Source organism: Apodemus sylvaticus, chromosome 10 (genome assembly GCF_947179515.1).
Source record: "Apodemus sylvaticus chromosome 10, mApoSyl1.1, whole genome shotgun sequence".
NCBI classification, from domain to species: Eukaryota; Metazoa; Chordata; class Mammalia; order Rodentia; family Muridae; genus Apodemus; species Apodemus sylvaticus.
In genome coordinates this window covers 54461126-54488175 of record NC_067481.1, presented here as the reverse complement: position 1 = coordinate 54488175, position 27050 = coordinate 54461126, and the positions used below count along the sequence as shown (strand labels likewise).

The 27050-nt window shown below is 51.9% G+C and overlaps 4 protein-coding genes across 8 annotated transcripts; 3 read left to right on the top strand and 1 right to left on the bottom strand.

The window, feature by feature from the left end:
• Positions 1–858: 858 nt before the first annotated feature.
• Gabarap (GABA type A receptor-associated protein) lies at positions 859–3928 on the top strand. The gene is made up of 4 exons (XM_052197555.1): positions 859–1069; positions 1635–1713; positions 1852–1970; positions 3443–3928. Exons 1-4 carry the CDS (start codon positions 980–982, stop codon positions 3506–3508), a joined length of 354 nt encoding a protein of 117 aa, XP_052053515.1. The 5' UTR covers positions 859–979; the 3' UTR covers positions 3509–3928.
• A 514-nt stretch (positions 3929–4442) lies between these two features.
• On the top strand, positions 4443–8989 carry Phf23 (PHD finger protein 23). 4 transcript variants are annotated; one of them, XM_052197547.1, is made up of 5 exons: positions 4443–4710; positions 6576–6607; positions 6722–6814; positions 7273–8107; positions 8213–8989. In XM_052197547.1, the coding sequence occupies exons 1-5, from the start codon at positions 4458–4460 to the stop codon at positions 8425–8427; spliced, it is 1428 nt and encodes a 475-aa protein (XP_052053507.1). In that variant the 5' UTR covers positions 4443–4457; the 3' UTR covers positions 8428–8989. The 4 variants fall into 4 exon arrangements, with proteins under 4 accessions (XP_052053507.1, XP_052053510.1, XP_052053508.1 ...); XM_052197550.1 differs by lacking the exon at positions 4443–4710 and adding an exon at positions 4796–5030 and having other exon boundaries at positions 7474–8107; XM_052197548.1 differs by lacking the exon at positions 4443–4710 and adding an exon at positions 4796–5030.
• Positions 8990–9511: 522 nt separating this feature from the next.
• On the top strand, positions 9512–19127 carry Dvl2 (dishevelled segment polarity protein 2). 2 transcript variants are annotated; one of them, XM_052194028.1, is made up of 15 exons: positions 9512–9966; positions 13588–13657; positions 13914–14059; positions 14195–14292; positions 14418–14553; positions 14720–14810; positions 14923–14992; positions 15079–15218; positions 15300–15376; positions 16407–16474; positions 16838–16966; positions 17040–17171; positions 17299–17478; positions 17779–17997; positions 18141–19127. In XM_052194028.1, exons 1-15 carry the CDS (start codon positions 9773–9775, stop codon positions 18587–18589), a joined length of 2199 nt encoding a protein of 732 aa, XP_052049988.1. In that variant the 5' UTR covers positions 9512–9772; the 3' UTR covers positions 18590–19127. The 2 variants fall into 2 exon arrangements, with proteins under 2 accessions (XP_052049988.1, XP_052049986.1); XM_052194026.1 differs by having other exon boundaries at positions 14195–14304.
• A 74-nt stretch (positions 19128–19201) lies between these two features.
• Acadvl (acyl-CoA dehydrogenase very long chain) lies at positions 19202–24726 on the bottom strand. The gene is made up of 20 exons (XM_052194029.1): positions 24564–24726; positions 24417–24492; positions 24089–24154; positions 23927–23999; positions 23779–23843; positions 23547–23681; positions 22502–22646; positions 22238–22367; positions 22024–22149; positions 21476–21674; positions 21193–21297; positions 20699–20785; positions 20553–20615; positions 20364–20465; positions 20190–20287; positions 20040–20112; positions 19891–19963; positions 19704–19776; positions 19536–19611; positions 19202–19462 (listed from the first exon to the last, which is right to left on the bottom strand). The coding sequence occupies exons 1-20, from the start codon at positions 24623–24625 to the stop codon at positions 19322–19324; spliced, it is 1968 nt and encodes a 655-aa protein (XP_052049989.1). The 5' UTR covers positions 24626–24726; the 3' UTR covers positions 19202–19321.
• Between the last annotated feature and the right edge of the window lie 2324 nt (positions 24727–27050).

The window sequence follows — 27050 nt, the reverse complement described above, 5'->3', positions numbered from 1 at the left end:
ATGTCAGTGTGTGGCAGGAAAGGCTCCACTGACTGGATGGAGTCCCTGATGGACAGTGGATGGGCAACTTTAAAGTAGGAATATAGAAGGCTGAAGAGGGAAAAAATCTAGAACTCTCGAAGGGCATACAGCTGGAGAAAGGCTGGGCTTGTCTGGGAAGTTGACGTGGACAGCCTAAGAGGGCGCTGCCTACAAGCTGTTGGCACCCGGCAGTAACTCGGGGCGGAACCCTCTTTCCTGGCACCGCCTCTCCAGAGCCGGGCCTACTTTCCGGCACCGACCACGTGATTCTCCGCCCTTTTCTGAGGTCACATGATTTTACCAACAACACTCCGAAATGTGTCCCTCCGCTCTGGTGTAGTCCCTGCCTTTGGGACTTTTGCAGTTTCTATTGGTTCATATAAGCCTGATCCTTGAGCGTTCCCCGCGTGTCTGCAAACCTTTTTCTTTCTGACTTGTGATACCCTTATCTTGGGTACTACTTTGTTTTGGTGTCAACGGCCACCTTAAGCGTAGCTACACGTTTTCTGAATACTTAGAATTGTAATTGCCTTTCCCCAACGTAATTTCCGAAAAGAACTGCAGAACTTAAATCACATGACTACCAGTTGGTACCAGTTTCGTCCTCAACTTTGTACTGTGGGGATACCAGGGAAAGGGTTTTCAGTTGACTTGAAACAACATCAACCTTAATCTGCGATGTCATACGCATAGCCCACAAATTGATTCCAAAGCAGTTACGCTGAAGGCGTAAGAGGGCCGGGCGGCAGGTTGCGCTAGCACGCTGAGCTAGTGGCGTATGTCAGCAGGCGGGGCGGTCTGGATGGTCAGGGGCGGGGTTGGTGAATAGGGAAGTGGCGCAAATTCGTGGATCGCTCCGCTGAGTCTGTTCGTCAAAGCCGCCTCCGCCGCCGCCCCCTGTCCCGGCCCCCCCCTGGGTTCCCTCAGCCCAGCTCGGTCCAGCCCGGTTCTCGGGAGAATGAAGTTCGTGTACAAAGAGGAGCATCCGTTCGAGAAGCGCCGCTCTGAGGGCGAGAAAATCCGAAAGAAATACCCAGACCGGGTTCCGGTAAGGACACTAGCCAGGGCCGAGGCTAGCGTCGCTGACGCTGTCGCCACAAGCTATGCCGAGTCTGGGAAAGCCGAGGTCAGGCTCCAGACTGTCGTGGGGTTAGAACTCTGTTGTCTCTGGTACTGAAGGTCTCTCGCCTGAAGTAGAGCTGGGATTAAGATGTGGACGGGAGAGAGACCTGGGCATTTCTTAGAATGGAGGCCTTAGTGAGCTTGACAGCCCAGAGTTTCCATGGCCATCCTTCCAACTAGCCAGATTTAAGGTAGAGTTTTGACCCAAACAAATCATCCTGAATTCTCTGATGAAAATAGTTATTGTGATGTGCCGTTCTGGGATCAATTCTCAATATTTAGGTAAGCCAATGAGGCCAGGATCTCTGGACCTAATGCTGTATGCACCACGTATATAAGGATAGATATTGAGAAATGAGATTGCAATAGGTTTCAGTACAAGGGAATATTGTACCTTGAGTTCTTAATTGATATAGCTGTATTTTATATATATATATATATATATATATATACACACACACATATACTCATTTTTACCTTCCTTTTATCAGGTGATAGTGGAAAAAGCTCCCAAAGCTCGGATAGGAGATCTGGACAAAAAGAAATACCTGGTGCCTTCTGATCTTACAGGTGGGAGCTTGACCCATGGTGCATGCTTCTTCCTGTGGGTGGGCCTGCCAACTCTGTGGGAGGAGGCTTCACCTGGCAGCTCTCTTCTGGAGGCACCTATGACCTCTGTGACTTTCTTGCATCTCCTGTTTTTGGCAGTTGGTCAATTCTACTTCTTGATCCGGAAGCGAATTCATCTCCGTGCTGAAGATGCCTTGTTTTTCTTTGTCAACAATGTCATTCCACCCACCAGTGCCACGATGGGTCAGCTGTACCAGGTACAGTACCATGGAAGTACTGGGAGTGTTGGGAGAGGAAAAAACGGTCAGCAGTTCCTCCTGGCGTGCTCGCTTTAACAGGTCAAGACTGTCCTGAGTTGGGAGCTCAATAGCAGTGGGGGTAGAGAAGAACAAGAACTGGGGTCACAGAATAGACTGAGTTTGAGAAGTGGTTGTTGTTGTTGTTGTTGGTTGTTCTTTTTCTTTTGGAGACAGTGTTTTTCTGGGTAGCCCTGGCTGCCCTGGAACTCCCTCTATAAACCAGACTGGCCTCTGAACTCCCAGAGATCCACTTGCTTCTGCCTCCTTAGGCATGGACTTAACAAAAGGTGTGCACCACCACTGCCCTAAACTCCACACGTACAGCAGGCTGGCCCCAGACTCAGAGATCTTCCTGCTTCTGCCTCTTGAGTGCTGGTATTAAAGGTGTTGTAAGTCCCCATCTTGAATAACAATTGCGTAGTGGTGCACATGTTTGATCCTTTAAGTCCAAAGCACAGCTGCTTCTTTCTGTACAGTTTTAATCTTTTCACTCAGGAGTCACAGGCTGGTGGATCTCTTGGAGTTTGAGTTTATCCTGACAAGTCAGAAATACTTAGTGCGACCCTCTCTCAAAAAAAAAAAAAAAAAAAAAAAAAACAAAACCTGAAAAATCCCAAATTAAAACCCTTCAGAACCACTGATTGTGGGGGCCTGGTCATACACAGCTTCAGTCCCAGCACTCTGGGAGCAGAGAAAGGGAGATCTCTGAACTCCGGGCCAGTGTGCCCTACACAGGGAGTTCCAGGGCAGCCAGAGCTACATAATGAGACCCTATCTCAAAAGCAAAACCTCTAAATGACACCCCCCCCCCACACACACACACTGAGCAAACAAATATTTGAGAGACTATTAAGTTGGAAGTTGCTGGCTACATAGTAAGTGAATTTGAGGTCAGTCTTAGGTTTTTTGTTTTTTGTTTTCCCTTTCCGGACCCAGAGTTTCTCTGTGTAGCTCTGGTTGTCCTAGAATTCGCTCTGTAGACCAGGCTGGCCTTGAACTCAGAAATCTACCTGCCTCTGCCTCCCAAGTACTGGAATTAAAGGTGTACGCTGCCCGGCTTTTTTTTGTTTGTTTGTTTGTTTGTTTGTTTGTTTTGGGTTTTTGGAGGTCAGTCTTTTGTTGTTGTTTTTGTTTCTGTTTTGAGACAGGGTCTGTAGCTCTGGCTGTACTGGAGCTCACTCTGTAGGCCAGGCTGGCTTTGAATTTAGGAATCCTGCTTCTGCCTTCCAAGTGCTGGGATTAGAGGTGTGTGCCACCACGCCCCGTTTGAGTAGGTTCTTAAGTTGCCTTGGTGGCCTTCAACTTCTGGTCCTTTCCTGCATCTGGAATTACCAGGCTATGCTTAAAATGATTCTTGAAGAATGAATGTATTGGTGGTAAATGGTTTGAGTAACAAGTTGCCTTGACTCTCCTTTTTGCTTTTACTTCAGGAACACCATGAAGAAGACTTCTTTCTATACATTGCCTACAGTGATGAAAGCGTCTACGGTCTGTGAAGCTGCTGTACCTGAGGTGGGGGTCCATTCTACAAAGAGAGGTGGCGCTCCTTCCTTAACATCCAGTTCCTCCTTCAGGCTCAAACACCATCTCCTTTCTTCAGGACCTGCACTTAATGTTTGAGGCTGCCTCTCCAGCCCCTCTCAGCGGGAGGGGTAATGGCAGATACAGCCCTGTACTTCTCTCTCTCCCCTTGTTTTCCCTCCATTCCAACTCTGCTTTAGACTTCCTGATTGTCAGTCTGTCACATCCGATGATTGTTTTGGTTTCTATTCCCTTTCTAACTGCCCACTGGGCTCAGAACCCCAATAATCTTTCCTTTCACTACCTTCTTTTTGGGGGGTAGATGGAAGGGATTGACATTGGGTGGGGAGGTAGGAGGCACATCAATAAAGAGGAAACCACCGAGCTGAATTGAATTTGCCCTGTGTCATTCCACCTCCTGGTTTTTTGTTTCAAGTGTCGTGAATTTCAGTGGTGGGAAAAGAGAAGGATTGGGTGCTAGATCATAGAAAGAGAAGCGCGTTGTTGATGTTGGTATTTTCCAGGTTTTTGATGAGTGGAATAATGTGAACATTATTTCATGAAACTTCCATTTTATGTATGTATTGGGTCGTGATGTCAACAAAGAGGTGGTTGATAGTGTGGGGTGGTATGGATAAAGTTTGAAAGTACCGTTTTTTAGGAAAGAATATCCAAATGTTACTTTGCATTAAAGAAGATATGTTCATGTATGGGAGGTGGTAAAAGGACTGTCTTTAACTGCTGTCACTGGCAGAGGTTGTGCCAATGTATGGGATTCTGTAAAGTAGAATTTGAGAGAGGGCAAATATTAGAAGGTGCCATTATCACTAGGTGAACTTCATCTCCCAGCATCCATTTCTCCTTTTGGCCGGAAGTGGGGCGGTTCCCTGAGGGGGTTAAAAAGAAGGTACAAAGTGAGGCAGTATGGTGGCCGAGAGTTTTAATCCCTTCTTCGTCTACTTTCTTGGTCCCGCCCAGCCTACACTTCCCGGGAGTCAGTGCGCACTCTTCCGCTGGTCTCCCGCCTCCCAGCTGCGTATCTCCGCGCCACTCCCCTGGTGGTGGGGGCGAAGTTGTTTACTGCGCCTGCGCCAATCCGTGGCTTACTGGGAATTGAAGTTCCAGTGGATCTTGCATGTCCCTTTCCGCTGCCCCTGCACAGACTACAAATCCCTTGGTGCACTGCGCGAAAGAGCCGGCGGGGAGGGGGAGAAGGGAGGGAGGAGAGAGGAGGAGGAGGAGGAGGAGGGAGCAGGCGGCCGGCGGTGCGGGGGGAGGGGGCCCGGTCCGGGAGTGCGGGAGGCAGTGGTAGAGGGAGGTGGCGGTAGCGAACTGGAGTCTCAACCGCGCCAAGGCGGACACTTCGGTGGAGCGAGGCAGTAGAAACACGGAGCACCCAAGGCAGCACCGGGAATCCCGGCTTAGAGGAGGGGGTCGCCGGACCGGGTGGAGGGGAGGGGGCGATGCTGGAAGCCATGGCGGAGCCCAGTCCCGAAGGTAAGCGGTCCATAGGCACAGAGGACAGGGAGCGGGTGAGGATTCAATGGGCAAAGTTGGAGGTCGAGCCCCAGCACCCAGCAGAGGAGTGCGGGAAAAGGAGTCGGGGCCCTGGTTCTTGAGGTGGAAGGGCGATGAGTTGAGATACCTTGGAGAAAGAGGAGTGGGAGACTGGATCGGGATAGTTAGACACCAGACACGGTGTGGCTATGGTGGTAGGGTGTCAGGGGATAGGCGCTGGAGACCAGCTTCGCGGACTAAGGGCTGAAAAGGCCTCGGACTGGTTGGCGCTCTGAGACAGAGGCTGAGGGAATCTGGTTGCCGGAGAGTAGTTGAGGGAGCACGAAGAGGCTTGAGCGAGGGGCCCGGTAGTTGGCCAAGGTGGGGGAGTTTGTGACGGTGGCGCTTGAGCTCCTAGTAGTTGCCGCCAGAGATAGCTTGGTGATTGTTAGAGGGGTGGGCAGGTAGTTGTGGAGTGAAGAGAGGGTCTGGGTATTGTCTCCGTAGCGAGCCCGATACTGAGGGGTAGTTGTGGGGCCAGAGAACTAGGAAGCGAGGCCAGCCCGGTACTTGTAGGGGCGGCGGGGCGAGGTGGGGGGGTTAAGACCGGCAACTTGCGCGGGTGGGGGGTTGGTCGGCCAGGGCAAGAGCTTCCGAGTTGTGGAGTGTCTCGGGGGGCAGCGGCGGCGTCAGGGGGCCTTCTGTGGAGTGGCCGGATGGTGACCAGGGGCTCGAGTTTAGGGGTCCGTAGCCTGAGGGACTCGCTGAGTACGGGGGCGGGAGGGGGGCGGCCGGAGAAGCTCGGAACTGGGCCCGGGGGCCCGGCGGGGAGCCCGAGGAGCTCGAGACGGGGAGGGAGGGGCTAAGGCCCCGGATGGGGGCGGAGGGACAGCGAAATTGTGGGGAGCGCGTCCGCGGGGTGGGGTGGGGGGGCCGGAGGGGCTGTGTCCGGGCTGCAGCTCTTTGCCCGTCCCGGACGCGAAGTAGTGTTGGGAGCGCGAGCCCGTGCCCGTGTGTGTTTTGGGTGGGGGTGAGGGGCGCGCCCGGCCTCGTGTTCGAGTGGAAGGGGCCGGAGGGCGGGGAGCAGTTCAGCGTGGTCATCCTGGACCCTGGGGGCGGGCAGGCGGCGTGTGCGGTCCTGGAGGGCCCAGGGCAGTGGAGCGCGGCCGGCTAGGAACTCTGGGCTCCGGGCGCGTGTGAAGGACGGGGGCGGGCGGTGGCCTGGTCTCGCCCCGGGAGCGGTATGGCGGGGTGGGGCGCCAAGAGAGCCGAGTTGACTGGAGAGGCTGGGAGGGGGCGGGGCGCCGGGCCTCTGGTTGGGGGAAGGGGAGCGCTATAGCGAGGCCGGCGAGGGCGCCGCGCCCAGGCTCCGCCCCTTGGGGCGGAAGAGGGAGCAGGGGCGGGTCCGCCACAGCTGGGGGCTGGCTGGCTTGGCCGGGCGACCGGACCGTGGATGGGATTAGGTCGGGAACTGCAAGGTTTAGAGGTAGGGTTTTACACGGACTCTTTTCTAGTGCCTTGACTCAGCTTTTATTGATTTCACAGATCCGCCTCCGACTCTTAAGCCAGAGACTCAGGTGAGCTGTCCCATACCAGTACACTGACTGGCGACTCAGGGGCTGTGTTGCTGGGAGGGTTCCTCAAACAGTCGGGCCTGGTTTCCATGCGATCCTGTTTGTCTTTCCTTTTAGCCACCGGAGAAACGGCGGAGAACAATTGAGGATTTTAACAAATTCTGCAGTTTTGTCTTGGCCTATGCTGGTTACATCCCCCCTAGCAAAGAGGTAAGGAACATTAGAGTAGCAGACTTGAGTCAGAGTGGATTACTTCATAGGAAGATCCTGCTGTAATATGTAAGACTAGGAAAACTGGAAGCCCTTAGGGCTGGGGTGGGAAAGCTGGCTTGGAGGGATGGAATAACTGCAGTAGCTGCTTTGAACAGTGGTAACAACAATCTGGAGTGTTGGTCAAGATTTTGTAATGGTTTTGAGTGGCTGTTAACAGAAAGTGTTTCCAGGTAAGCTGTAGGGAGATGTGTCCTGTCAAATGAGATACTGAGACAGTTATGGAAGACAGCTGTGGCCTCTGTTCTAAAGGCCTGTGAGGACTGGGGAAGGTAGGTGAGAGTGCATGTCAGATTTGGGCTAGGGATACGTTTAGTTCCTGGTTTTTATGCTGGCCATGTGGCAGGGCTGAGCTGTCACTAGACTCCGGCTGACCCTAGTCTCTTCCTCCTTTTAAGGAAAGCGATTGGCCAGCTTCTGGCTCTAGCTCTCCATTGCGAGGTGAGAGTGCAGCAGACAGTGATGGCTGGGACTCAGCCCCGTCGGACCTTCGAACTATCCAGACTTTTGTTAAGAAAGCAAAGTCATCAAAGAGAAGGGCAGCTCAAGCAGGTCCTACCCAGCCAGGACCCCCAAGGGCCACTTTTTCTCGTCTGCAGGCCCCTGACAGTGCTGCCCTGCTTGAGAAGATGAAGCTCAAAGACTCTCTGTTTGATCTGGACGGGCCCAGAGTGGCATCTCCACTGTCTCCCGCACCGCTGACGCATACCTCCCGCACCCCTGCTGCTCTTACCCCAGTGCCGCTGTCCCAGGGCGACCTCTCCCAGCCTCGAAAGAAGGACCGAAAGAATAGAAAGTTGGGACCAGGAGGTGGGGCTGGCTTTGGGGTGCTTCGGAGACCTCGACCGGCTCCTGGGGATGGGGAAAAACGGTCTCGAATCAAGAAGAGCAAGAAGCGGAAGTTGAAAAAGGCAGATCGTGGGGATAGACTCCCACCTCCTGGCCCTCCTAGGGCTCCTCCCAGTGATACAGACTCTGAAGAGGAGGAGGAAGAGGAAGAAGAGGAAGATGATGAGGAAGAGATGGCAGTGGTGGGTGGTGGAGTCCAAGCCCCTGTGCTCCCAACTCCCCCTGAAGCCCCCAGGCCCCCTGTTACTGTGCACCCTGAAGGTGCTCCCCCTACTGACAGTGAAGGCAAGGATGTGGGCAGCACAGAAACAAGCCAAGATGGAGATGCCAGCTCCAGTGAAGGAGAGATGCGGGTCATGGATGAGGACATCATGGTAGAATCAGGTGAGAAGTCGTTTTGCCCAGGGTGGGGAGCCGGGGTGATGGGTTTGGGGGCTTTTAGGAGTTAAGCCTTGAAGCAGAACACTAAACAAACTTTGTTCCTTCCAGGTGATGACTCGTGGGATCTGATCACGTGTTACTGCAGGAAGCCCTTTGCTGGGCGGCCCATGATTGAGTGCAGCCTCTGTGGGACATGGATCCACCTCTCCTGTGCTAAGATTAAGAAGACCAATGTTCCCGACTTCTTTTATTGCCAGAAATGCAAGGAACTTCGGCCAGAGGCCCGGCGGTTAGGGGGTCTTCCCAAATCTGGAGAACCCTGACATCACTGAGGCTGGAACTTCTCACGTTACTTGGGAACTGAGCCTCAGAATCTCCAGCCTTCCCTTGGGTTGAGGAGGCTGTCCCCACCTGAGGGCCAGAATTCCCAAGGGAGACATGTTTGGAAATGAGTGTCTTCTACTCTGTCCTTCCTGCTCCATGGACTTGAAATTGACCCATTACAGTTGTGCCAGGGGAGGCTGCATCCGTAGACAAAATCTCTGTCCTGTGAGCCCTGCACCCTTTTCACTTTCAGGGCCGGGGCTCAAACTGGGAGGTAATGGGATAGTTGTCTATAAAACTGTAGTGTAAACACAGCACTCCCCTCATGTTTCTTCTCTTTCCCGTTTACTTTCTTCTACACCGGATGTATTTTTTAATTTTGGGCTCCCCCATTTGAGCGAGGTTGCTCAAAGGTGGAGAACCAAAGCCTGGTGGAGTGAGGAAGGAAAGCAAAAAAGGTGTCAATCATCACTCGCCTTGTTTTTAATAATATTGGCTGGCTGTGTGTCCAGCCAGCCTATGTGTTGTAAATAAAGCAGAGTGGGCTCTTGTGTTTTACAACCCTTCTTGTCCTATTTGGGGAGGGGATCTTTGGGAAACCGGCGGAAGTCTTGGGTGGAGTTAGGGCTGAAGCCCACAATTTGGGGGGTGGAAATGGAAAATTGAGGGGCTAAATCTGGCTTGGACACTGAGGCCCCTCATCACCTCCCTCCACAGAAAGTCAAATCTCAAGACTCGCTCTTAGCTTTCTCATCCCAATACAGTATAGGAGCTCCCCTAAGGGCTCAAGATGCAATTCTCGCTATCAGCCTGTATCCCCAGCACCTCTGTTGAGGTTCCTTGAACCTCAGATGGGTAAGGTAAAGGAAGTGGGGGCCAGTTGCCAGCATTCCAACAGTAGAAGCCTAAGGTACTTTGGGGGGCGTGTACACGTTTGGGGGCGGAGTCGTTTAGTGCTGAAGACCGTTGCTCAAGGCAGTGGTCACGTGAGTGCCTAGGTGGAGCTTGTAACGTGACATAAGGAAGTCACGTGAAGGACAGTCCGCTGCGCAAAGTGGGCGGGCTTGGGTCACGTGGCGTGGGGAGAGGTGGGCGGGGACCTCGGTGCTGCTCGCGACGTCCGTGGTGGTAGTGGCCCTCGACTGTGGGGTCTAGGTTTTGAGTCTCGCCGCACGGCTCTTCCCGATCAGCCCGCTGGTCCACGCCATCCTCCTTGGGCACGTCTTCCGCGCCGGCCCTGCGCTGTTGGCGCTAGCGCGTCAGTTTGCGGGTGTGCGCAGGCGCGGCGGGGGCGCTTAGTCCTGTTGGGTGGGCGGCTGAGCCCGGGAGCGCGCGAGCGAGACCATGGCGGGCAGCAGCGCGGGGGGCGGTGGTGTAGGCGAGACGAAGGTGATTTACCATCTGGATGAAGAAGAGACTCCTTACCTGGTGAAGATCCCTGTCCCGGCGGAGCGCATCACGCTCGGCGATTTCAAGAGCGTTTTGCAGCGGCCCGCGGGCGCTAAGTACTTTTTCAAGTCTATGGATCAGGATTTTGGGTAAGCGTGAGGCCTAGACTGGGAAGGACGGTGGGTGTGCTAGAGTGGATTGGGAGATATTGAGGGAGACCGGTCTACCTTGGAGTGTTTCTGGCCTCTAGTGGAGCATAACATACTGTACTGTACTAAGGTAGAAAGCCCATCCCAAGACGGACAAGGTTATCTTTGGACACGTAGAAGAACGGGCTGGATGGCGAGAAAATTAGGTTGGAAAAATGGGGAACACTGGTTTGTTTGGCTATTCTCTCCCCATGATTTTAGCCAAAAGGCAAAGAAGTGATGCTTGGGGATATTCTAGGCTGTGCAGAGATTCGAGTCATCTTGTCTTTAGGTAAGCTGGTATGCTCTCAGACGTCTGCACAAGAGTTACATAGAGAAAGTGTGTAATTTGTTTGTTTGCCTGTTTTGATTTGTTCTTTTGTTTTGAGGTGGGGCTTTATTCGTTGTATCCTAGGCTGGCTTCGAACTCAAGGAGTTCGTGCCTCAGCCTCCAGAACTGGAATTAACAGGTGTGAGCCAATATGTTGGGCATGCAGTGTCTTTATGTAGACGGCTATTATAGTGAGACAATTAGGCTCCTCTGGCTTATTAATCGGGTTCCATAGTATTATTTCGGGACGGTGCAATCTGAAATAATGCAGAGAGGGCTCTATTGGGATATATTAGGCTGTTTTGAAGTAGATTTTTTCTGGCAAAGCATGTACCATTCTGGGTTCTTCTGGGTTCTTATTTTCTCTTAGGGCTAGAACCTTCCCCACACCTGGGGGGGGGGAGCTGAGGAGAGTTAGAGAATATTTTTGCCTATTTTCTTTTTAAAGATACTTTATGTGGAGGGCAGTGGTGGTGCACATCTTTAATCCAAGCACTTGGGCGACAGAGGCTGGCAGACTTCTTGAGTTCAAGGCCAGCCTGGTCTACACCGAGACACCTTGTCTCTAAACAAAACAAACAAAAGATACTTTATGAGTTTGGGTGTTCTGCATGCATACATAGTTGTGTACCACAAGCATGCAGTGCCCACCGAATCCAGTAGATGACATGGGAATCTCTTAGAACTGGAGTTAGCATTTGCCAGCAACCATGTGTATGCTGGGACTTGAGCTCCAGTCCTCTGCTGATTCCAGTCAGTCTGCTGCTGAGCCAGAAAGTCTTCTGTTACTGAAGCTCCCTAGAACACAATGTAGGATGGGGGACAGGCTTGTCTTGAACTTTTAGCAGTCCTGTCCCTACATCTGCATCCAGAGTGCTGAACTAGACAAGTGTGGCAATCATTATGCCTGGCCCACATCTTGGTTTCTTATATTACAAGACAGGGACAAATGGGAACAAATAGATGTTGGTATTACTACAGCACAACGGATTAGGGTATTGGAACCAGGAGAGCTGCTTGTGTGGAGACGCCGAGGGCCATGCCAGAAAGATTGAGTACTGGGGTGATTGGTGACGTTCTGGGTGACCCTGGGCTGGACTGGGGCTGTAAGTAAAGTAGTCTTTCGTTGTCGTAGCTATTGGAACTGAGCCTTCTGTGTCCCCAGGCGCAGACTATATTAGTCGCTGATGTCCTGAGTTTATAAGCTGGGATAGCAGGGTACTGGGGAGAGAAAGGTGACCTACCCCCTGGGCCGGGAGAGACTTCTTACCTGTGAAAGACCCTGTGGTTGGAGCACACCCCCTTCAGCTGCCTGAACAAACTGAACCCTTGTTAAAGATTGTTCTACATGGAGAAAGTGATACTATCTAGGGAGTTGGTCTTGGATTTACATCAAGGGTCTTCTTTTTGCATTATAATTTTGGGCAATTTATCTAGCTTTTGTGCTTTGATTTCTTCCTCTGTGGCGTGATGATAATCATAGTGTAAAATGCTTAATTTAGGTGCACAGCACACAGTCCATTCTTGGTGACTGGTAATTTTCATTTAGTATGGAGGCTAACTAGTTCATAGACTAGATTTTGCTATGCGGAATTGCTTGTTTTGGAGGAGACTCGTCCATGTCGGGTGGGGTTATGTTGGGAAGAGTTGTATTATGTTGAGTAGATCGTAGTGATGGGGCTCTGCTGTCTTGACAGCAAATGCATTTATGAGGCATAGCCCCCAGCCCCCAGAGTACATTAGGCTGGAGTTAATCAGACAGACAGATGTGTGTGCTGTGTGCATGTCCGGTGCCTGTGAAGGTTGGAACTATGGATAGTTGTGAGCCACTAGGTGGGTTCTGAGAACTAAACCTGGGTCTTCTGCAGGAACAATAAGTGCTCTTAACCACTGAGCCAGTTCTCTAGCCCCCATCCCCACACCCAAGAAGTTCTAATTTGAGGATAAGGGTGTTATGTATGGGAAAGAATGGCTCATGGCTCATATTTCGTCAGCGTGTTTTTGCTAATGCTTACATAGGTGAGGGCTTGTGCCACACGCCCAGGACACATGTTGAATAGAATAGGTACTGATGATTTCTTGTGGGTATGAGAAGGAACAGGTCTAGTCCACTGCAGGAACCTGTGGGAGCCTGGGCTTTGGGGTTTTTCAGGCTGAGCAGATTGCCTAGTGAGGTGAGATAGCCGGGAATGGGAAGCCGGGCCTCCTCTCTTCGTGGAGCCTGCCACACATGGAGTAGGATTGTTGCATTTAAGGGTGTTGTTACCCAGCAAAAGCCTTACATTTGGGTGGTTTCTGGATGTGAATTAGAGAGAACTAAAAGGCAGAGGAGCAGCAGATTACGTGAGGACCAGAGGCTTTTACGGGACAGATGTATAGGACAGAGATGGTTAGGGTGCCAGCCAGGCTGCTAAGTTAGATATTTGGAGCAGTTGTTGGGAACTGCCCAGAGGCACTTTAAAGTTTGGATCAAATGGGAAGAAGTCTTTGGAGCAGCACGATGCCTCTAAAGATGAGTTCGGGTAGTGGTGGAATAAATGAGTCTGGAGATGTTATTTATTTTTATACGAAAGCAAATTATTTCACTGTAAAAGAAGAGTATCCAGGCATGGTGATGCATGCTGGCCGTGTGGCAGAGCCAGGTGTGGTGACATAACGTCCTTAACAACCAGGATAGAGAGGCAGAGACAGGCAGATCTCTGAGTTTGAGGCCAACCTGGCCTACATAAGTGAATCCAGGCCAACACCAACAAGGGATACAAAATTATACATACAAACACACACACACACACTGCCACCGCTGCAAGAAAGAAAGAAGGAAGGAAGGAAGCAAGGAAGGAAGGAAAGGCAGAGGTCTAGACAGTTGGCTTGGAGGATGCCAGTATGTTCTGTTCTTAGCACCCACTGGTGGTTCCCGACTACCTGTGACTAGCTCCAAAGGAGATAATACCCTCTTCTGTCCTCTGCAAATACCCTCATGTGACAGCCATGCACACAGACACGTATGTGTATACATTAGGGGAAAAAACTCAGAAATTACCTGCCTCTGATTCCAGAGTCCTGGGATTAAAGGCGTGTGCTATCATCACCCAGCTCGTGTGTGTGTGTGTGTGTGTGTGTGTGTGTGTGTGTGTGTGTGTGTGTGTAACCCTGGCTCAGTGAGTGCCTCCTGCCTCAGCCTCCCAAGTGTTAGGACTGAAGGTCACCCTGTCACACTTGACACCTTACTAACTGCTCTGCTCTCTCCGCAGGGTGGTGAAGGAAGAGATCTCCGATGACAATGCCCGCCTACCTTGCTTCAATGGCAGGGTTGTCTCCTGGGTAAGGGGACTCGTTACCAAGCTGCTTCCAACCTCGGTCTGTTTGAGTCCACCCTGCCCAGTGGCTGGTGGCCCTGGGTTCCCTCTTCTCTACTTGTGGATGCAGTGAGCATTCCTCACCCTTCTCTTCCTGTAGCCTCCCATACTGGATTGTGTTTTTCTGGACTCTTCGTCCAGGTCTCTTCCTTTCTGATCCTTTTCCTTAGTTCTGTAAACCATTCCCCAAGGGAACCATGTTTTCCCACTTGCTCTTCTAGCTAGTGTCATCAGATAACCCCCAACCTGAGCCTGCTCCCCCCGCCCACGAGTCTCGGACAGAACTGGTTCCTCCACCTCCACCATTACCCCCTTTGCCACCAGAAAGGACCAGCGGCATTGGGGACTCAAGGCCTCCATCCTTCCAGTGAGTCCTTTATGTTCTTGAGCCCAGGGGAGGGGAGCGAAGAGGAAATTGAGTCTACACCCCTTGAGAAAGGAGAGTGAGGGTCCGGTGCTCTGTCCTACTGACTTTGGTTGGAAACTCTCTCCACCTGTGTAGCCCTAATGTGTCCAGCAGCCATGAAAACCTAGAGCCTGAGACAGAAACTGAATCTGTTGTATCACTGAGGCGAGACCGACCTAGGAGGAGAGACAGCAGTGAGCACGGCGGTGAGGGGACCGGCCCCCTGGGGCAGACTGTGAGCTGGGCAGGGAGGCAAGCCTCAGCAAGCTGAGCCTGTACAATGGGAGGCCTGGTTCCTGAGACTCTTGTTTACACACAGCTGGTGGCCACAGGCCTGGTGGCCCCTCAAGGCTAGAGCGCCACCTGGCTGGGTACGAGAGCTCTTCCACCCTCCTGACCAGTGAGCTGGAGAGCACCAGCCTAGGAGATTCAGACGAGGATGACACCATGAGTAGGTATGGCGGCACACATCTCCCCCACTTCGCTCCCTCCTTCTCCCCCTCCTCCCTCCTTTCCCCCCTCCCTCCTTCCCCCTCCCCTCCCTCCTTCCTAGCCAGTCTTATGTCGTGTGGCTCCCTGACCACTTCCACCTCGAATGCTCTGCTTCTCAATGGCTCTCAGGTTCAGCAGCTCCACGGAGCAGAGCAGCGCTTCCCGCCTCCTCAAGCGCCACCGAAGGCGAAGGAAGCAGCGGCCGCCACGCATGGAGAGGGTGAGGGTTCTTTTGTGAGAAATGGGCTCTAGTCAGCTGGCCCCGTGACATGCTTGTGGCTTCTCTTTGTCGCTGGGGAGCAGGTCACATCTTTCCTGTCTTCCTGCTGCAGAGCTCATCCTTTAGCAGTGTTACCGACTCCACGATGTCTCTCAACATCATCACAGTCACACTCAACATGGGTATGGCCGGTCCTGACTGGGAGAAGGGGAGGAGAGGGCCTCGGGGTTTCTGGGGCTCAGTCCCCTCATATGGCCTCCCTCCGCAGAGAAGTACAACTTCCTGGGCATCTCTATTGTGGGCCAGAGTAACGAGCGTGGTGACGGAGGCATCTACATCGGCTCCATCATGAAAGGGGGAGCCGTGGCTGCGGATGGGCGGATCGAGCCTGGAGACATGCTTTTGCAGGTGCGCTGACAGCCCGGCTGCTGGCCTGGGCGCAGGCTCTGCCCTCCCCATGGCCTGTGACCCACTGCCCCTTCCTTTCAGGTAAATGACATGAACTTTGAGAATATGAGCAACGACGATGCCGTGCGGGTGCTGAGAGACATTGTGCACAAGCCAGGGTGAGTCTGCGCGGCAGGCGCCGCCGCTCCTAGGCCTCTTTATTTTTAAGTCCATTTACCTTTGTTTTGCAATTTTAAAAAGAAGTGAGGCCAGAGACGGTGGTACATGCCCTTAAACATGTTACTCAAGACAAGAGTTGGGCTCTGTGAACATGAGGCAGCCTGGTCTACATAGTGAGTTCCAGACCATCCAGGTCTACGTAGTGAGAAAAGGAAAAACAAACAAGGGCTGGAGAGATGGCTCAGTGGTTAAGAGCATTGAGGTTCTTCCAGAGGTCCTGAGTTCAAATCCCAGCAACCACATGGTGGCTCACAACCATCTGTAATGATATCTGGTGTCCTCTTCTGGTGTCTCTGAAGAGACTGACAGTGTACTCACATACATAAAGTAAATAAGTCTTAGCCAGGCGGTGGTGGCGCACGCCTGTAATCCCAGCACTTGAGAGGCAGAGGCAGGCGGATTTCTGAGTTCGAGTCCAGCCTGGTCTACAGAGTGAGTTCCAGGACAGCCAGGGCTATACAGAGAAACCCTGTCTCGAAAAAACCAAATAAGTTTTTCGAAACAAAACAGGATAAAACAAAACCCCAAACTGCAAATTTGACTGGCATGTCACTCCAAATTAAAGCCTGAAACAGATGTGGGTGAGAACCTGAGAAAAGGCCACCCACTGTGGGCTCCTTCCCACTCCCATCCCCTCACGGATGGTAATTACCATCTTGCTTCTTTAGTCAAGAAAACCTTTAATGGTTTTTCCACCCATGCCTGAGTCCTGGAACAAGGTGGCGTTACCTGTGTGAGGAGGCTTCCTGTGAGTGAGCTGTCCAGCGTGTGCTCCATTGTTTCTCGCAGCAGTGTTTTGAACTTAGCTGCGTTGTGAGTCACACACACTATGGAGGCCTTCACACTCACTCTCTAACCCAGTGTTGTGCACCTCTTTCTTTTCTACCTCTGTGCCCTCAGTCCTCCCATCAGACCTCGGGCTTCCTGAAGCCCCTCCCCTCTACTGAGCTGCTCTTCTCTTCCCCACAGCCCCATCGTGCTGACCGTGGCCAAGTGTTGGGACCCCTCTCCCCAGGCCTACTTCACCCTCCCTCGAAGTGAGTGATGCTCAGGCGCGGGTCTGAGGTTAAGAGAAGTGGGGAGTGTGGGATGTGGCTCCAGCTTGTGATCCTGGTACTCGGGAGGCTAAGACAGGAGGATCTCTAGAAGTTTGAGGCCAGCCTGGGACTATATAATGAGTTCCAAGCCAGCCTGGGCTACAGAGTGAAACCCTACCTCAACCAAACAATCACAAAAGAAGATTAGAAGAGCCAGAAGTTGGAGGGAATAGGTTCAGGGGGGGCCAAGGCATACGGGGGTGGGTTGGGCAGGAATCTTGAATTCTGGAACTCACAGGGCTAGTTTTCTAGGATTGAGGCAGTGATCATTTTGGTCAGTGTTTTACTTTATTTTTGTACCAGATGAACCCATCCAGCCCATTGATCCCGCCGCCTGGGTGTCCCACTCGGCTGCGCTGACCGGCGCCTTCCCTGCTTACCCCGGCTCTTCATCTATGAGCACCATCACATCTGGCTCCTCTCTGCCTGACGGTGAGTCTCTCCCCATCCCCACCTCCCTGTCTGAGTGGACCTTTCCTACATTTTCTGTTGTCTCTTCTGTCAGGCTGTGAAGGGCGGGGCCTCTCTATCCACATGGACATGGTCTCTGTGACTAAGGCCATGGCAGCCCCAGAGTCTGGGTTAGAAGTCCGGGACCGCATGTGGCTCAAGATCACCATCCCAAACGCCTTTCTAGGTATTCCCAGGCCTTGAGCAAGGTAGCATGGGAAGGGTGGGGTAGGGGCCATAGCTGGGAACAGTACATGGGTGAGGGGAGGAGTTGGGAGGAGAATCTGACCTCTTCTTACTGTGTTTGCTCCCAGGCTCAGACGTGGTAGACTGGCTGTATCACCATGTGGAAGGGTTTCCCGAGCGCAGGGAGGCCCGCAAGTACGCCAGTGGGCTGTTGAAGGCGGGTCTCATCCGGCACACCGTCAACAAGATTACTTTCTCTGAGCAGTGCTATTATGTCTTCGGGGACCTCAGTGGCGGCTGTGAGAGTTGTAAGTCAGCAGGTCTGGCTATGGGAGCGCAGGCTGCATGGATCCCAGGCTTATCTGTGCCCTTGTGCTGCTGAGTAAGCGAGGTGCCAGAGTTGCATTCCCAAGGGAAAGGATGCCTCACGAGGCTCCCAGAGGCAGTTTTGGGCTAGTAGTGATGGCCTCGGTTGTGTCTCTGCAGGAGCAGCAGTCTCCTGTTCGGAGGCTTCGTAGTCTCTGGCTTTTGTTTCGTGGGGAAATGGTTCCCTGTTCTCAGGAATCCTGGCTTCCTAAAGCAGGGACCTCTCTTCTATTTTGTTGCAGACCTAGTTAACCTGTCTCTGAATGACAATGATGGTTCGAGTGGGGCTTCAGACCAGGATACTCTGGCGCCTCTGCCTGGAGCTACCCCCTGGCCCCTGCTGCCTACCTTCTCCTACCAGTACCCCGCCCCGCACCCCTACAGCTCACAGCCTCCACCCTACCACGAGCTTTCATCTTACACCTATGGCGGAGGCAGTGCCAGCAGCCAGCACAGCGAAGGTAAGTTCCCATGCCCACATGCCAACCCAGCCAGAGGAAGAGGCACACGTAGAGGGCATTCAGGAAGGAGAGGCAAGAGCAGGGGCTGGGTCCAGAGGACTCTGGCCAAACTTCATTTTCCTCATTCCCTTCTCCTCCAACAGGGAGCCGGAGCAGTGGGTCCACAAGAAGTGACGGGGCCGGGCGCCCCGGGAGGCCTGAGGAGCGGGCCCCCGAGTCAAAGTCCGGCAGTGGCAGTGAGTCTGAGCTCTCCAGCCGGGGAGGCAGCCTGCGGCGGGGCGGGGAACCCGGTGGGACTGGTGATGGCGGCCCTGCTCCATCCCGGGGCTCGACGACGGGCGGTACTCCTAATCTCCGAGCTCTCCCAGGGCTCCATCCCTATGGCCCTCCTCCTGGCATGGCCCTCCCCTATAACCCCATGATGGTGGTTATGATGCCTCCGCCCCCACCCCCGGTCTCGACAGCAGTGCAGCCCCCTGGTGCCCCTCCAGTCAGAGACCTGGGCTCTGTGCCCCCAGAACTGACAGCTAGCCGTCAGAGCTTCCACATGGCCATGGGCAACCCCAGTGAGTTTTTTGTAGATGTTATGTAGGACTCATCTTGAGGCCATATGGGGTCTGTGTCCTTGGGCTGGCAAGTTCCAGCTTGGTGCTCTCCATAGTGCCTGGGCTCAGCCTGGTGGCTGGTGCCTACCAAAAAGATTTTGCCACTGTGACTCTCACCAGCAGTGCCTGGTCCTTCCCCTTCCTCAGGGGTAGATGGGGACCTTTGGTTATTTTTAGCTTTATTTTTTATAATCTTTTTTGGGGGCGTTAAAATAGACTTTCTTATATTTGGGGAGTATTTTTTTTAAATAGACAGTTCCTCTTTTATATGGAGAATCCCCTCATATAAAATGTCCTGGGTCCCTTCGAACCCCAGAATATGACCACCACCTCCAGTTGTCAGCTCTCACGTCGAAGGTGCGTGGTGGTCAGTGGTACCCTGGGAAGAAGAAGGAATGGGCTGGGTACCCCAGACAGCAGGCCAAGGAGGCTGGTGGTGTCGGGGACTGTGTAGCTGCCTTTGTTACTCTATTTATTTTAGTCACTTGTATAAAACACCAAATAAAGCAAATAGAGGCCAACTCCCCCAAGCCTCTGGCTCCTTTCTTTGGGAGGCAGGCAGCGGAGAGGAGGGACCAGTGAAATTCATCAGCAGAGAGTGACTTGATAGAAAATTTATTGTTAAGGCAGTAAGTGCTCCAGTGCCCCCATAAAGGGGCATGCGGTTGGCATAGGAGACGGCAAGGCACATGACCATGCTGGGGCCTGAGTAGGAGTCTTCAGACTCTAAGGGGGTTACTGTTGACCACGCCACCGTTCTCTACCATGGCCTTGGAGATGCTTTTGAAGTTACGGAAGAGCTCCTGTTGCTGAGGGTTGGCCTGCAGGCTGGCCATGCTTTCTCGGATCCGTGTTGCAGCCTGGGGAGAAACAAGGAGAGGGTGAGGCCTGTATCTTGAAGGGCCACCTGTGCTGGGTAACTCCAAGGCTCACCTCAATGCACCAACTGTCACAGAGCATTTTCTCATGCTGGGCTGTCGGGTAGCCCTCACTCAGGGATCTTGAGGCTCTGAGGAAACAGGTTAAAATAATCCTGAGTTATGGTGCCGCCCAGCTGCCCTGTGGCTCCAACCTGCCAAGCTGCCCACTCTGTCTTCTTACCTGGAGAGAACCACCACCATGGCGTAGAGATCGATGGCTCCATCTGCCAGTCGCTGCAGCAAGAACTGTTCGTCTGTCAGGTAGATGGGGGTGGGGGTTATCAGTCTGAGGGAGGGAGAGGGAGGTGAGGGGTGCAGAGCTCACTGAGGGAGGGAGAGGGAGGTGAAGGGGTGCAGAGCTCACTCACTGACAATCCCTTTCTTGTGCTTCATCAGCTTGGCCTCCACTACGGTGGCAAATTGATCCAGAGCCTGCACTGCCTGAAGAGACAGAGAGACAGAGCTCAGGAGAGGAAGGCAGCACACCACCACAGGCTCTGCTCCAAGGCTCACTTACCAGTTCACCGCTGCGACTTAACTCTGGGTGGACAATTCCTGAGAGACTCAAACCACTGCCAAGTCCTGTCCGCCTGGGAGGAGATGGAAGAGTGGCTGGTCAGCTGTGGCAGACCCTCTTGTCGCCCCCGGCCTTGGCCCCTGAGCTCACCGCCTCAGCTGTTTGCCTGCTTCTCCCATCAGGAGACCAACGTTTCCAAGAGGATTCTTTAGGGCATTGCCAAGCCCAGTGAGTTCCTTTCCTTTGTCCTGTTGGGGAGGAGGGTCCAACAGTGGGTACTCAGTATCCTTCACAGTTGCTGTCCCCAATTCTCCTTCCTCTTACCATGCAGCCTTGTAGAGCCACAAACAGTCGAAGAATGTCATTTGCCCCTTCAAAGATCCGGAAGACTCGGATATCTCGGAGCACACGCTCTACCCCTGGTTCCTGGCACACAGGAGGACACAGAGACCTCTGTTGAGATGTGCCTGTGCACTCTGAGCAGACGCTCCCCTGCTGAGGAATGCTCCGTACCTTCATGAAGCCCATGCCCCCCAATATTTGGATGCACTCATCTGTCACTGTCCAGGCCGCCTCCTGAGGACAGAGATCCAGATGAGTTTGTTTTGGAGCTGAGGTTCTTACCTGGACTCTGCCCTGCATCACACCTGGGTCCTCACCGAGCCAAAGATTTTGCTGATGGCGGCTTCTATCTGGAAGTCTTTGAATCCCTGGTCCATGTTGGCACTCAGCATGTAAGCCATGGACTGAAGGGGCATGATTGGGACATGGGAAAGAAAACAGGAAAGGGCTACATCAGACAGAATGGCTAACTCTCAAACCTTCAAGGCCTATTCCCCCAGCCCTTGAATTTACTTTAATCCTCTAGTCAGGCCAAACATGTCCAATATTTGACCCTCTGATTTGGTAAGTCAGGGGCTTTGAGGCCTCAGACTTTTTAAAAAGGTGGGTTAAAAAAATTGGTATTTAGTACATCTGGGAAGCACTTAGCAGAGTAGCACCACTCCAGAAGATCTGGCTATGCCTCCTCGCATCCCCTAGGGCATTGGTGTAAAGCTGGAGACCCACTGCCCCAGGTGCTGCTGGGGGTTGTAGTCTGACCCAACCGCGAAGAAAGCCATAGGGCTCCAGGGAAGGCACAGGAGGCCCTTACCTCAGTCACATACTGTAGAATAGCCATCCGAGCCAGCTTTTCCTGGATCATCCCATAGTTGTGGATTTTGTCCCCAAACTGGGTACGATTAGTAGCATGATCAACCTGAAAGAAGGCACATGTGACCCACCGTGGCTCTGTAGGCTCCACCTGGACAAGCTGGAGACCTAGGTGCATGTGTGTTTCAGGGCTCTAACGCAGGAGTTCCTGCAAGGTAGTCAGTCAGGGACATGTACAAAGAGCGATTCCTTCAGGCTTAGCTAGGGACTGAGCTGGGACTCACCGCCTTGGCAATGATGGCTTTCATGGTGCCTGCTAGGGTTGCAGCCATCCCAAATCTTCCATTGTTGAGGATATTGACAGCAACCTTGAAACCATCTCCCACCTCTCCTAGCACATTCTCTGATGGCACCTTCACTCCATCAAAGAACACCTCTGATGTGTTAGATGCTTTGATGCCCATCTTCTTTTCAGGGGGCCCACTGAAAAGGCAGGGCAGGAAAGTTGAGGTGTCAACAGGTTGCTGTTGGGGAAAATGGCCTTTTCAGTTCTCATGATCAGGGAAGAACTCCCCAGACTATAAAAAGGATACGGGCACTGCCCATATGCCCCAAGGGCTACAGATATCTAGCTATGGCCTGTGTCCCTCAGGGAAACAAACTGCTCACCTCCTGTGGCTCTTGTACAGAGATAGCCCCAGTGTGGCCTGTAATGACTGCTCTGTGGCTCTTGTGCAAAGATAGCCCCAGTGTGGCCTGTAATCACTGTGCTTTTGAGAGCCCAGTGCTGTCCCCTTCCTTGATTCTGCTGATTTGCCCCACATTCACTCACTGGGTAACCCCTCCAAAGCTCCTTTCCACCACAAAAGCTGTGATCTTCTCTTTCACGGCCCCCGTGGCTGCATCTTTAATTGGTGTCTTGGCAAAGACAGTGAAAATGTCTGCCAGGCCCCCATTGCTGTGGAAGAATGAGGTGATTAGTATAGGGTTCAGAGCAGCAGGATCAGGACATTGGGCTGAGGGGAAGAGGAGAAATGGAAGATTGCCTGATCCAAATCTTGCTTCCATTCAGAGTATAATACTTTCCACAGGGGCTGGGCACAGCTGAGCATCGGATGGAGGCTGCATCCGACCCGCTCGACGGCTCCGTTAGGCAGAAAGCCGCCAAAGCCTTCCCTGTTGGGGAGAGAACTGGCTCACTAGGAATCCTGACCATCAAAGTTGGCCTCCCTCCTCCTCCCAAGCGGTTCCTTGTAACACCATGCGCAGTGTTGCACTCCTTACCCCTGGGAGTCTTAAGGTTGCCTTACCAGATGCCACAATGGGGAGGTATTTTTCTTTCTGGGCCTTCGTGCCATAGAGCAAGATGCCTTTGAATCCGATACTCTGATGCGCTCCCAGGGTAACGCTCACGCCAAGGTCATGCATGCCCACAATCTCTGCCAGGCGAGCGTACTGGAGGGAAAGGAGGCATCTGGGGTTGTAGCTGGCTGTACTGAACTCGTCCCCAGCAAGAATGGGCAGCAGGCCTGGCCTGGAGCATTTCTGCCCTGAGCATGGGGAGTAAAGTGCGATCCTAAAGGGTACAGGGAGACTGGCGATGTGGCTCACAGGATACTGCTTCCTTAGCAGAACCCAGAGGCCCTGGGATCTTTTCCTAAGAAGACAGGAGCAGGGACATCAAAGGTCTTAGAGAGACAGAGTCTCATTATATATATATAGTCTTCAGCTAGCCTGAAACTTGTTGAGGTTTGTTTTTGTTTGTTTGTTTGTTTGTTTTTTTCCTAGACAGACTTACTCTGTGCATATCCCTGGCTGTCCCTCTGTAGACCAGACTGGCCTTGAACTCAGAGATCTGCCTCCTTTTGCCTCCATTCTGGGATTAAAGGTGTGTGCCACCATGCCCAGCTGCCCTTGCTCTTGATGGGAAGGTTGCCTACTGTGTTGCCTCACAGTCCCTAAGGAGATGGGAACTAAAAAATAATAATAAATAAAATAAAAATAAACAAATTCTGGCCAGGAAGTGGTGGCACATGCCTTTAATCCCAGCACTTGGGAGGCAGAGACAGGCAGATTTCTGAGTTTGAGGCCAGCCTGATCTACAGAATGAGTTCCAGGATAGCCAGGGCTATACAGAGAAACCCTGTCTTGAAAATGTCCTCCCTCCCCCCAAAATACTTGAGATCCAGGGTTAGGTTCATGGTCCTGACAGATCATGTTTCAGTTAAGGATGTGTGCACAGCTGAGAGACAGGGCAGTCAGACGCTCCATCTGGCCACTTACTTGGTCCTAATGGTGAGACTGCTGAAGCTGGGGCAATGTGGGGTATTAGTTAACAAGGGGGGGTCCTCTCACCTGGGTATTAGAGAGGCCCAAACCACCCAGCTCGCTGGGTATTTGCAGACCAAATGCTCCCAGTTCCTTGAGTCCCTGCAAAGTGCTGTCTTCCACCTTCTCCAAGGAGTCGTTCTTGGCAGGGTCATTCACTTCCTGGACAAAGAATAGGATCTCATATTCAGAGACAGCATATCCTTTAAGCTCCTTAACATCTTAGCCCAGAAGGGACTGTGCCCTGGTCATTCCTTACCTCAAAGAACCTGGCCACTGGTCCCACCAGCTCTTTGAGAAATTGTGTCTGTTCTTCAGTGAGCACTGCATGATGGGAAAGGAGAACAGGATAGTCAGGTGGGGAGGGCTACCCTGCCTACACTGCCACTGACTAAGCCTTTACTTACCAGATGGGTATGGGAACACCTGCTCAATGTTAAGCTGGCCTTTGAACATCCCCACAGCAAAGGACTTCGATTCCTGGGCAAGGAAGAAAAGACTCTCAGGGGGGTTCTTGGGGTGATTTTACTTATGATCAGTAATTGTCAATCCAATTTCCGGTCACTTACAGCCCTGGCTGGTTTTTCTCTGGCAGAAGCATCAGAGGAGAGGGTTTCTGGCTTGTCCAGAACTGCCTGGAGGAGAAGGCAGAGCAGTTAGGCTGGAGATGGGTCTTGGAAGAAGTGCATGGGGAAGTGCTAGCTCTAGGAAGCTCGTTCAGTGTCTTTTCCCTTACTTTCTTACTAGGGCACCCTGGCTTGCCCTTTCCCCTACTTTCAGTGACAAGAGCTGTTACCAGGTGACTGGGACAAAGAGAGGGACCCCTGCTGGTCGCAGGCTAATGAGAGCTGGCAACTCCCATTTCTAAGTCCCTCTCCCTCATCCGCTGTCACTTACCTGAGTGGTCTCACTGGCATAAAGTCGCTGGGCAGAGGTAGGCCGGGGTTGTCCCTGAGGTACAGTAGATCGCGAGCTGTAAAGAAGTCGAGGTTCAGTCCTGCCCTGGTTCCCAGACCCACCACTGCCCGCTTACTATATACGGACCTTCGGGCCCCCAGCCGCAAGAGCTGCCGCCCCACACTCGGGGTCATCCGAGCCAACTGCATCTCCAAAGCCGCCGCTGAAGACTTGACCACTGACCTCTCCCTGCGACTTGTCTGCTCAAAGGTTGTGTGCCTGGGCCCTGACTCATGCTCCACAATGCACTGCGTGGTGGGGGCGTGGTTTAGGGCCTCGATGCATGGTGGGAGCTGAAGTTCTGGCGTGTGCCGGCCTCCCCCTCCAAATTCTACTTGACCTAGGGAGATCCATCTTCAAGCAATCCCTTTTCTTACCCAAACTCTTTAGAGCCGCTGGTCTAAAGTTTCATCCGCTAAAAAAGGGAAGAGATTAGATGAGAGAAAGGAGGAAGAGTTAAATGGCTACAGCCAGGAGGGTTGGAGGTAGACTGGAGGGAGGACTTCCTAGCTAAAGTTAAAAAGAGAAAGGTAAGATAAATGTCAGATGCAGAGACCTGGATTATTCCGAAAATCTCTCCTTCAGCTAAAGAGGGGCGTGTGACGGCAGACTCAAGCTGGGGTGTACTCTAAGCAAATTCTGAGATCTAGGAGATTTTTCCAACTTAAAACACTTATAGAAGCATGTCTAGACTCTCATGGACTTTAGAAGATAGTAAATCAAGATCACCATGAATTTGAGTCAGCATAGACCCCGCTAAACTAAAGATCCCAAATACATGAGTCTGAAGAAATGAAATTTTTTTTGGTTTTTGTTTTTGTTTTTTCGAGTCAGGGTTTCTCTGTATAGCCCTGGCTGTCCTGGAACTCACTCTGTAGACCAGGCTGGCCTAGAACTCAGAAATCCGCCTGCTTCTGCCTCCCAGAGTGCTGGGATTACAGGCATGTGCCACCACCGCCCGGCTAGATTTTTTTATTTATTATATGTAAGTACACTGTAACTGTCTTCAGACACCGGAAGAGGGTGTCAGATCTCTTTACGGATAATTGTGAGCCACCATGTGGATGCTGGGATTTGAACTCATGACCTTTGGAAGAGCAGTCAGTGCTCTTACCTACTGAGCCATCTCTCCAGCCCAAGAAATGAATTCTTGTTTGTTTGTTTTTTGTTTTTTTTGGATTTTGTTTTTTTCGAGACAGGGTTTCTCTGTATAGCCCTGGCTGTCCTGGAACTCACTCTGTAGACCAGGCTGGCCTCGAACTCAGAAATCCGCCTGCCTCTGCCTCCCAGAGTGCTGGGATTACAGGCGTGCGCCACCACCGCCCGGCAAGAAATGAATTCTTAAATTTTTTAAAATTATGTGTATCTCTGTGTGTCTGTATATAAGCACGTGCACATGGGTGCAGTGCTTATAGATATAGAAACCAGAAGACATGGAACTGTAGTAAAGTCTCCCGATGTGGTTGCTGAGAACAGAGCTCAGGTCCTCTGGAAGAGCAATATACATTTTTTTTGTTTGTTTGTTTGGTTGGTTTTTTGTTTTTTTTTTTGTTTTTTGGATTTTTTTTTTTTTCGAGACAGGGTTTCTCTGTATAGCTCTGGCTGTCCTCGAACTAAGAAATCTGCCTGCTCTGCCTCCCAGAGTGCTGGGATTACAGGTGTGCACCACCACCACCTGGCTCATTTTTCTTTTAGTTTTTTTTTGTTTTTTAATTTTATGTTTGTTAGTACACTGTAGCTGGGCGGTGGTGGCGCACGCCTGTAATCCCAGCACTTAGGAGGCAGAGGCAGGTGGATTTCTGAGTTTGAGGCCAGCCTGCTCTACAGAGTGAGTTCCAGGACAGCCAGGGCTACACAGAGAAACCCTGTCTCTAAAAAAATAAAACAAGACAAAATAAAAAGTAAAAAGGACAATGTAGCTGTCTTCAGACATACCAGAAGGGGGAATCAGCTCCCATTACAGATGGTTGTGAGCCACCATATGATTGCTGGGAATTGAACTCAGGACCTCTGGAAGAGCAGTCAGTGCTCTTAACTGCTCTGCTGAGCCATCTCTCCAGCCCTTTTTTTCAGTTTTTTGTTTTTTTTTTGTTTTTTGTTTTTTTGTTTTTTGGATTTGGTTTTTTTCGAGACAGGGTTTCTCTGTGTAGCCCTGGCTGTCCTGGAACTCACTCTGTAGACCAGGATGGCCTCGAACTCAGAAATTCACCTGCCTCTGCCTCCCATCGTGCTGTGATTACAGGCGTGCGCCACCACCGCCTGGCTTTTTTTCAGTTTTTAAAGGCTTATTTTAAAATTTTTATGTATATGAATATATATGTATATGATATGTATATATCACCAAGGTCAGAAGAAGAGACATGGGATCACTTGCAACTGGAGTTACAGTTAGCTATACACTTATATGTATGCATATATGTGGGCAGTGGGAACTGAACGCAGGTCTTCTAAGAGCAACACATGCTCTGAATTGCTGAGCCATCTTTTTAATTTATTTCTGTTCATATTTTTTTAAAAAACATTTATGTATATGAGAACACTGTAGCTGTCTTCAGACATATGAGAAGAGTGCTT

Bases quoted from the DNA above. Each gene is read 5' to 3' on its own strand.
- Dvl2 (XM_052194026.1), top strand. From the start codon at position 9,773: ATGGCGGGCAGCAGCGCGGGGGGCGGTGGTGTAGGCGAGACGAAGGTG. The intron at 9,967-13,587 runs GTAAGCGTGAGG...CTCTCTCCGCAG, and splicing joins TCTATGGATCAGGATTTTGG to GGTGGTGAAGGAAGAGATCT. The intron at 14,060-14,194 runs GTGAGTCCTTTA...CCACCTGTGTAG, and splicing joins TCAAGGCCTCCATCCTTCCA to CCCTAATGTGTCCAGCAGCC.
- Phf23 (XM_052197547.1), top strand. From the start codon at position 4,458: ATGGTGGCCGAGAGTTTTAATCCCTTCTTCGTCTACTTTCTTGGTCCC. The intron at 6,815-7,272 runs GTAAGGAACATT...CCTCCTTTTAAG, and splicing joins ACATCCCCCCTAGCAAAGAG to GAAAGCGATTGGCCAGCTTC. The intron at 8,108-8,212 runs GTGAGAAGTCGT...TGTTCCTTCCAG, and splicing joins GGACATCATGGTAGAATCAG to GTGATGACTCGTGGGATCTG.
- Acadvl (XM_052194029.1), bottom strand. From the start codon at position 24,625: ATGCAGTTGGCTCGGATGACCCCGAGTGTGGGGCGGCAGCTCTTGCGG. The intron at 22,647-23,546 runs GTGAGAGGACCC...CTTTCCCTCCAG, and splicing joins TGGGCCTCTCTAATACCCAG to TACGCTCGCCTGGCAGAGAT. The intron at 20,786-21,192 runs GTAAGGGCCTCC...ATGCCCCTTCAG, and splicing joins TTCTACAGTATGTGACTGAG to TCCATGGCTTACATGCTGAG.
- Gabarap (XM_052197555.1), top strand. From the start codon at position 980: ATGAAGTTCGTGTACAAAGAGGAGCATCCGTTCGAGAAGCGCCGCTCT. The intron at 1,714-1,851 runs GTGGGAGCTTGA...TGTTTTTGGCAG, and splicing joins GGTGCCTTCTGATCTTACAG to TTGGTCAATTCTACTTCTTG. The intron at 1,971-3,442 runs GTACAGTACCAT...CTTTTACTTCAG, and splicing joins CGATGGGTCAGCTGTACCAG to GAACACCATGAAGAAGACTT.